This window comes from Piliocolobus tephrosceles, chromosome 17 (assembly GCF_002776525.5).
Source record: "Piliocolobus tephrosceles isolate RC106 chromosome 17, ASM277652v3, whole genome shotgun sequence".
In the NCBI taxonomy this organism is placed as follows: Eukaryota; Metazoa; Chordata; class Mammalia; order Primates; family Cercopithecidae; genus Piliocolobus; species Piliocolobus tephrosceles.
This window is the reverse complement of record NC_045450.1, coordinates 2,267,725-2,276,126: the sequence shown is the minus strand read 5'-3', so window position 1 is coordinate 2,276,126 and position 8,402 is coordinate 2,267,725. Positions and strand designations below refer to the sequence as shown.

The window sequence follows — 8,402 nt, the reverse complement described above, 5'->3', positions numbered from 1 at the left end:
CTGTCACCCAGGCTGGAGCGCAGTGGTGCGATCTCAGCTCACTGCAAGCTCTGTCCTCCGGGAATCAAGTGATTCTCCTGCCTCAGCCTCCCGAGTAGCTGGGACTAAGGTGCGCTACCACTACTCCCAGCTAATTTTCGTATTTTTAGTAGACATGGGGCTTCACCATCTCAGCCAGGCTGGTCTTGAACTCCTGATCTCGTGATCCACCTGCCTCTGCCTCCCAGAGTGCTGGGATTACAGGCATGAGCCACCGCACCCGGCCGCAGTGTGCTTTTCTGCCTCACACCGGGGAGACTGTGGGGCTGCTTGACTCAGGAATGGGGTGACTAATGGGAGGTGAAGGGGCTGCACTCAAGAATCTCTGCCCACCTCCAAAGACTCATTTCAGAGCCAGCAAGGAGGTACTACTGAGGGCCACTTGGCCGCAGGTCCCCGAGACAGGCCAGCTGCAAATGGGCCCACCTGGCTCCAAGGGGAGAGATGAGGGTACGCACACGCGTGCAAGCCCACAGGCTCCAGCCAGAGCCCCTGCAGGCAGGATCCTGGGCAGTTGCCACCTGTGCCTGGGGCTCAGGAAGCAGACCAGGAGGCTCGAGGGCTCCGGGCCGCACGGCGTGACCGCACCTGTTGTGAGGACACAGTCCACGTCCCGCGTCTGGTGCTCCTGGTTGAAAAAGTCGGGTCTAGAGGCTTCCAGCTTTTTGTCATAGCAGGGCATCACCGTGACGTGGTAGATCTTGTCAGGAGTCACGCGCTATGAGGAGAGACAAACACACGTCTCCCCAATCCCAGCAGTACGGTGGCCGAGGCGTGACCTGGAACTCAGCCATCCTGCAGCCAGGCCGGGCCCCGAGGGACAGTCAGCCTCACTCCATTTCCCAGGAAGCCTCCTGCTGGCTCTGCGGATGTGTCCCTGGACAGGACGGGCCCTGGTTGTGACAGAAAATGACACTGACCCGTTCCCAGCGTGCCTGCACTGCCTAACAGCCAAGTCCAAAGGAGGAGAACTGGCCTTCCCATAGCTCAGGCCCTCTCGCTGCACACCAGCCGGGGAAAGGGATGTCACGGGGGAACCAACCAGCCCCAGCCCCCGGTGAAAATCCGTGTTTTCAGGCCGGAGGTGCTGTAGGGGACACGGGCGCTCCAGGCCCAGGCACTACCAGGGCCGCCCTCACCCTCTCCCGCCCCCTGCTGGCTGAGTGTCGTCAGGCTTCAATCCCGCTGGGCCTCAGGCGGGGGTGGTGCTGGGCACCCTTGTGGACCTGGTGGCGGCGGCTGCCTGAGGGCCTCCTGCTCCCTCAGCCTCAGGCCTGGCTGCCTCTGGGTGAGCAGTGAGCACCTTTGGATCAGAAGGTGGCCCTGTGCTGCCCAGCAGGAGAGGAATGGCCTGAACCAGGAGGGAACGAGGGTGGAGGTGTGCTCGGGAAGGCCACACGCCAGGGCGAGGACTCTGTTTCCCGCAGCCTCGCGGCAAGCAGCCAGAACAGTCACTTCTGGCCGCTCCCCAGCCTGAGCCTGGGGCTGGCCCAACGCCGTTACCTGCTGCTGGGCGAAGAAGTCCTTGACCAGGGAGCCCATGACCTGCTGCGGGGACCGGGCAGTGCTGATGTGGGGGAGGATGAAGCTGCCGTGGGTCTTCTCGGCGTAGCAGATCCAGCCTGAGGCGACAGGGGCACACGGGGCTGGCGGGGGCGCACGGCGGCCCCCGCACCCACAGGCAGCAGCACGACATTGTGGAGGCGGCCCCACTCGTACAGGAGATCACGATGACATTAAAGAGTGCTCGTTCCTGTTCTCCCCACCACCACGTGGAGCTCGGCGTGCACGCAGCACCGCCTAGGGACCTGAGGTGACTGCGGGTGGCTCCCAAAGGAGGGCAGCCCCTTCTCCACAAAACGCCATTTGTGCCAACATTTCTTTTTTTTTTTTTTTTTTGAGGCGGAGTCTTGCTCTGTCGCCCGGACTGGAGTGCAGTGGCCAGATCTCAGCTCACTGCAAGCTCCGCCTCCCGGGTTTACGCCATTCTCCTGCCTCAGCCTCCTGAGTAGCTGAGACTACAGGCGCCCGCCACCTCACCCAGCTAGTTTTTTTTTTTTTTTTTTTTTTGTATTTTTAGTAGAGACGGGGTTTCACCGTGTTAGCCAGGATGGTCTCGATCTCCTGACCTCGTGATCCGCCCGTCTCGGCCTCCCAAAGTGCTGGGATTACAGGCTTGAGCCACCGCGCCCGGCCTGTGCCAACATTTCTAACCCGTCCTGCGAAACCGGCTTGCGTCTCCACCCCCATCCCCCGCCTTGTCATCCGTGTCCATATCACGTCACATTTTAACTTAACTGGAACTTGACTCTCACACCACCCGCACCGTGAGCACACCTGGGCAGGCGGAGGCCAGCAGGGGCAGGGCCTGTCTGCAGTCGGCCTGTCCTCGGAATCGCCGCACAAACTCTCGCTGGCTCTCCAGGAGGCTGAAGTGCCTTGAGAAGGCAGTGTCGAAGACAAAGTGCACCCCTGGAAGGTGAAGGTGGGTGCCTGGTTAACCCCGCGCGGGACGCCCACGCGAGTACACGCCTGTGTGTGGACCACCGTGGTGCTGCTGGGGCACGTGTGTGGCACCCGCTTCCCGTGCCAAAGCCCCGGCCCCACCGTGGGGACCTCCTTAAGCCGCGTCGCCTCGGCATCCCCTGTGAATGCAGGCCTTGCTTTCCCACCCCAGCGGCAGGGCAGCCACTTGGCAGCTCAGTCCTCCACCCTCCCAGCTCCTTAGCGCGGCTGGTCCAGGGAACTGCCACGTGCGCTGCTCCCGGTGACCCTCCCTAGGGCACAGCTGGACGTGGCCTGCTGGACTGGCCCCTCGGACCCTGACTGTGCAGACCTGCCACAGTGGCCGCCCCTCACACACAGCAGGATCCTGGGACAGGCCCACCGGCTCCAAGCCCAGCAATTAGAACTGCTTGGTAAACCTGCCTGATCATGCCCTGGACCCCAGCAGAGGCACCAGCACGTGGGTCCCTCTCTCTCTGCCTGACCTGTCATTCCTGCCTTGTGTAACCCATGGTCGGAGGACTGCCCTCGGACTCACTGTGCTCCACCTGCCCGTGATCTGTAAGTCAAAATCTTTGAACTTGCTTCCTATTCCGGTGGGGACGAAACCCACACCTTTCACCTGGAGAACCACGGGCTGCCCCAGGCCAGGTTTTCCCTGAGACACCAGGTCAGGCTCCCAGTGTCAGAGCACTGCTCAGGCACCAACTGGACATGGGTGTGGGTCAGACAAGAGCCATGGGGCACCTGCCAGTGTCAACAGGTTTCCAGTGTGAGGGACCTGGGACACAGTTGGATGACAGGCAGTCTGCCGAGTACAAAGCACACAGCCCTGCCTCACTGGGAACGAAGGGACTGGACATGGCGGTTACCCGTGAAAGGCACACAGTAGCCATGAGGTCTAGCCCCTTCATTCCCAGCGAGCCACCGGGCACAGGAGCCTGGTTAGCTGGGGTCTCTCAAGACACCCAAGCCCAGCTCCAGGCACACAACCAAAGTCCGCCGAAGCTGGCCTTAGCTGAACCCCGCAGAGGCCCGGAGAGAGCGCCTTAATATCATCAGCTAAGAAGTACAAGGAGTTGGTCAGCCCCAACTTACAGAAAGTGCACAGTCAGAATGCAGACGTTTTCTGTGAGCAGGCACTGCTCTCAAATGTCAAATCAAAACTTCAGGCTGAGGTCACAGAGGGAATAAAGTTTCTGTAATACTGAAGTTCAGGGCTGGGTGGCATGTCAGTGACTCAGAGGCACGAGGAGCCTGGGCTCACTCAGATGCCCTCTTGGTGTGGAGTGGCAGTGTTACCCCAGGTTCAAAGCCTACCTATTTTTTTAAAGAATGAGGTTAATTTCCTGGCAGTGTCTGTGGGATTCATCTGAAACCGTGCAGCCAGCGATGCTCTAGACTGTGGCGAGACTGAAACTACAACCAGCCTCTGCTGACTGGGCGCCGCCATCTGCAAAGCAAGGGGAAGACGCTGCTTACTCTGCCGGCCTTATGCTGATTTCTGGTGGCCAGAGCTGCCCGGTGAGGTGCTGTCGGCTCTGGAGAGGGCAAGCCAGCTCCATCAAGAGTGTCTTTTTTTTTTTTCCCCCCCACAGAGTCTCGCTCTGTTGCCCAGGCTGGAGTGCAGTGCCGTGATCAGAGCTCACTGCAACCTCTGCCTCCCAGGTTCAAGGGATTGTCCTGCCTTAGCCTCCTGGGTAGGTGGGATTACAGGTGTGAACCACTGTGCCTGGCCAAGGATATCATTTTTTTTTTTTTTTTTTGACAGAGTCTCACTCTGTCACCCAGGCTGGAGTGCAATGGCATGATCTTGGCTCACTGCAACCTCTGTCTCCTGGGTTCAGGTGATTCTCCGGCCTCAGCCTCCCGAGTAGCTGGGATTACAGGTGTGCGCCACCATACCTGGCTAAGTCTTGTATTTTTAGTAGAGACGGGGTTTTGCCATGTTGGCCAGGGTGGTGTTGAACTCCTGGCCTCAGGTGATCCACCCGCCTCAGCCTCCCAAAAGTGCTGGGATGACAGGCGCGAGCCACTGCGCCCGGCAAGTGTGTCATTTTGATGTATACTTAGAACCTGAAGTTCCGGGCCTGACACGTTCACCACTGGCACCAACTGACAGGTAAATCACGGAGATCCCAAGCCTCAGAAAGGCAGGTGCCACCTGCAGGCAGGACGGCAGCACCACACAAGCTGCCCTTGGCAAAATGCCTCGGCTGCTGGGGTGGATTTCAGGTTAAAGCAGAGTCCTCGGGCCGCCCACCACTTACTTTGTTAGCATCTAGAACCTTCCTCAGCTCTTCGTGGCTCTGCTGGGTGATAAGCACGGTCTCTGCAGAGGTGATGCAGCCGCTGCACGCCAGGCAGTCGTTTAGTGAGACCTTGGCCTTCTCCAGCCTGCGGGTCCCGCCGTCCTACAAGGGAGAAGAACTCGGTGCGCACGACGAGCCCCCTCTGCATGAGGACATGGAGCCAGAGGATAGTGGAGTCCAGCTCACAACCAACAACCAACATGGCTCCTGGCTGGGCTTGTGTGCTGCTTAATTTTTAAAAATTAGACATGTATTACAAAAATGCACACACACGTTCTAGATTTTCATAATGCCATCAAAGTCTACTTTTTGGTACGACTTGGTTAGTGCATCAGAATCATAGGAATAAGGCTTGCCACTGGTCTCTCAGCAAAGCAGCTGCCACCCCGCCCACCCATGGGGTCCTGGACAGGTGCTGGCCCCGGTGCACACTCACGGGGCCGTGGGGCAGGAAAAAGCTGAAGGTGGGCTCTGAAAGGAGGAGGCGGGAGAGCTGAGGACAAAGAAAGAAAGGATGAAGGGATGGGAAGAGGAGAGCAGAGGGAGGAAGGCTGGGAGCCTGGCCCCCGCCGTTGGCAGGGCAGAAACAATCGTCAGACTCGGCCAAACAGATGCAGGAATGAGGTGTTCCAGTGGGGACTCCGGGACATCCCTTAGCCACTTTTCTTAGATGCAAAATGCACCAAGCTTGAGCTCCCCCAACTCCTCCTGCAAAGGCAGGAATGGTTTGAGCAGGGCCAGGGGTGCTGCAGTGGCCTGGAACGCAGCCAGAGGAGCAAGGCGACTGGGTGGGAACTGGGTGGGAACCCCTCGCAGCCCAGCTCTCTGCTACACCTGTGTGTCATGCAGAGTCACAATCTGAGCTCGCCCTGTATTCCTACGTTGGTTCTGCCTAAAGGCACAAACCGACAGCCGGGCCCACCAGCACCCCAGCACCTTCCAGGGGTTCCCTTCGTTTGTGGGCCAGGCCCCCAGTGCTGGGCTGGAAATCGTCTCTTGGTGCAGTGGTTCATGAGATCAGGCAGACGTTTTTTAGAGTTCAAATGGCAGACAGGTGAATTTTAACAGTGTCTTTATTTTTTTTGAGATGGAGTCTCTGTCTCTCAGGCTGGAGTGCAGTGGAGCAGTCTCGGTTCACTGCAGTCCCTGTCTCCCGGGTTCAAGCGATTCTCCTGACCTCAGGTGATCCACCCCCTGCCCTGGCCTCCCAAAGTGCTGGGAATACAAGCGTGAGCCACCACGCCTGGCCTGAATTCTAACAGTTTCATCAGGATTTTATCACTTCGAGAGGAAGTGCTATTCTCTAAGAATAAGGGGTCTGAACTAGAAAATCTCACATGGTTAGAACTAGGGGGAACAGGCAGACAGGATCCACCATCCCTGCAAAAGAGGCCCTCTGCTGAGAGATCAAGCTGTTTGGCCCGGGTGCTGCTCATTCACCTGCCCCAGGCACCCTGACCCCCAGCCTCCCAGATGGCAGGTGAATTCGACCAGTGGAAAAGGGCTGGTGAGACGTGGAGCGTTTCAGTGTCACGCTCCGTGCCGGGAGGAAGCAAAGTGTTTCGGACCAGCCAGGCAGGAGAGGTGGTGGAGCAGCCTCCTGTGCCTTACTTGGTTAACTTGGAAGTAGCTCCCGTCATCTTCTATGCGAATCTTGGCCACGCCACTTCCCGGTCTTTTTTCCACTTTGACAGGCTTGATGCATTCCTAGATCAGGAAGAGACCCCAAATCAGGGCCTGGGAGTGGGCAGAGGCTCCCTGGGAGGCCAGGTCTCAAGAATGGCTGCCCAGCCACATGGCGTGAAGGCTCTGCCCGCAGCCATACACTCAGGGACTGAGGCTGCTCTCACCCCAGGGAGCGGGTTCCCAACATCCTGCGGCACTGAAGGTCCCAGTGTGCACGAAAGCCAGTGCTAATGGCGCCTGCAAACTACCCACCCGCGGAGACACCACCAACGCTGACCTTTACCCTTCACGTGAACAGGGGCGTGACTACCACAGAGGCCAGAGTGTTACACTGCCCATCGAGAGGACGTGTGCTTGGATCTGTTTGGAGATCACCTCCTGCCCAGTGCCCAGGAAACAGGTTCATTTCTCTCCCTTCTCCTTGAGAACCCTATCAGCCCAGAAAGCCGCCTCCCAGCTCATCCCTGCCAGAAGAGCTCCCAGCCCGCCTCTCGCCCTGCTCAGCTCTGTCCCCGGGGAGCTGTTGGACATGGACAGGCAGGCGCACCCAGATAAGGACGCCCGCAGCCTCCCAGGTTCAAGGGTAGCTGTCCGGCCCACCTGAGCGACGCCAAGGACAGCTCTACTGAGGAGCCATTGCGGGGCGTCTAGCGGGCCGCCCCCACTGCCCTCAACTGAGGTGGGGTCCCCACCGCGCCCGTTTATGCGGATACAAAGGCTGTGGCTTGGGGGTCCTGAGGCCTGTCAGGGCGCCCGTGCAGGGGAGGAGGCCCCGGTCCGGGCCCCGCCGCGCTCCAGCTGCGACCCAGGGGTCGGGTTAGAGTTAGGGACGGGTGGGAGCCGCCTCCGCTGCCTCCCCTGGGTTGGGCAGGCGGGCGCGAGCCAGCGACCCCGCTGGACCCTCCCACGCAGCCCGCCCAGACACTGTGGGGCACAGGAGCGGGCTGGGGGGCGCCGCCCTCCCTGGCCTCAGTTTCCCTGTTGGTAAGAAGCGGGCCGCAGTGTCTGAGGCCCCGCGCCGGGGTCGATAGAGACCCCGACGGCCCCCACCGGGCTCTCGGGATTCGGATCTCATTCCTCAGAGGAGGAAGTGGGGCGCAGAACAATTTCCCTCCGCGCGAGAGGGCACCGAGGGCAGCCTCGCCCCCGCCCGCCCAGGCCGGCCCACCTGAGACGGCCCGATGAAGTCATCCAGGTCCGTCAGCTGCAGCGCCCCACTGAAGGGGGACGCCATGACGGCCGCACTGCCGCCGCGCGGAGGTGTCGCCCAACGGCGTGAAACGAAGGGGTTGGTTCCGCCACGCTGCCGGAAAGCGCCCCCAAGGCGCATACGCACTTCGCCCTGCGGCCGGCGCCCTCTGCTGACGAGCCCGGGCGCTGCTGCTCCCCGCCCACCCCGCGGGAACCCGGGACCGACCCTTTCCTCCGCCTCCCGCGCGTCCCCGGCCCCGGGTTGGGGTGCAGGGGGCGGCCAGGCCAGTGCCGCAGCTCCGGCCCCGGAGTCTCTCCGCCTTCACAAGAAAGCGGAGGAGATCCTGACTCCGTCCACTTCGTTATCCGCTGCGTACCTGCGGACCAGGTGCTCCCGGATGCAACCCAAGAACCCGGAACTCGCGTGGCAGGCAGAAGGCGCTCAGCTCGTGTTGGGGAATTCAGGCAGGGAAGAAAGCAGGGATGCGGGCGAGGCCTCACCTTCCTGGGGAGCCGCTCCCAGGGCCTCCAGCACCCTTTTCTGTTATCTTGGAGATCAGTCTGGCAAAGTCCATACCCCTGGGAGACCCTAAAACAGGACTCTGCGGGCCGACTCGCTTTTTTTTTTTTTTTTTTTTTTTTTTTTGGGCAAAGTCTCTCCCCGTCGCC

The 8,402-nt window shown here is 60.3% G+C and overlaps 1 protein-coding gene across 1 annotated transcript in view; it reads right to left on the bottom strand.

Annotated features, from left to right (window-relative positions):
- The window catches only part of CIAO3 (cytosolic iron-sulfur assembly component 3), an 11,137-nt gene extending 3,306 nt beyond the window's left edge, over positions 1 to 7,831 (bottom strand). The window contains exons 1-7 of the mRNA XM_023189117.1: positions 7,711 to 7,831; positions 6,468 to 6,563; positions 4,815 to 4,958; positions 3,865 to 3,997; positions 2,377 to 2,511; positions 1,543 to 1,661; positions 628 to 757 (exon numbers count right to left, since the gene is read on the bottom strand). Of these exons, the coding sequence (XP_023044885.1) occupies positions 628 to 757; positions 1,543 to 1,661; positions 2,377 to 2,511; positions 3,865 to 3,997; positions 4,815 to 4,958; positions 6,468 to 6,563; positions 7,711 to 7,776 (823 nt within the window). The 5' untranslated portion in view covers positions 7,777 to 7,831. The remainder of the gene's footprint in view (positions 1 to 627; positions 758 to 1,542; positions 1,662 to 2,376; positions 2,512 to 3,864; positions 3,998 to 4,814; positions 4,959 to 6,467; positions 6,564 to 7,710) is intronic.
- Between the last annotated feature and the right edge of the window lie 571 nt (positions 7,832 to 8,402).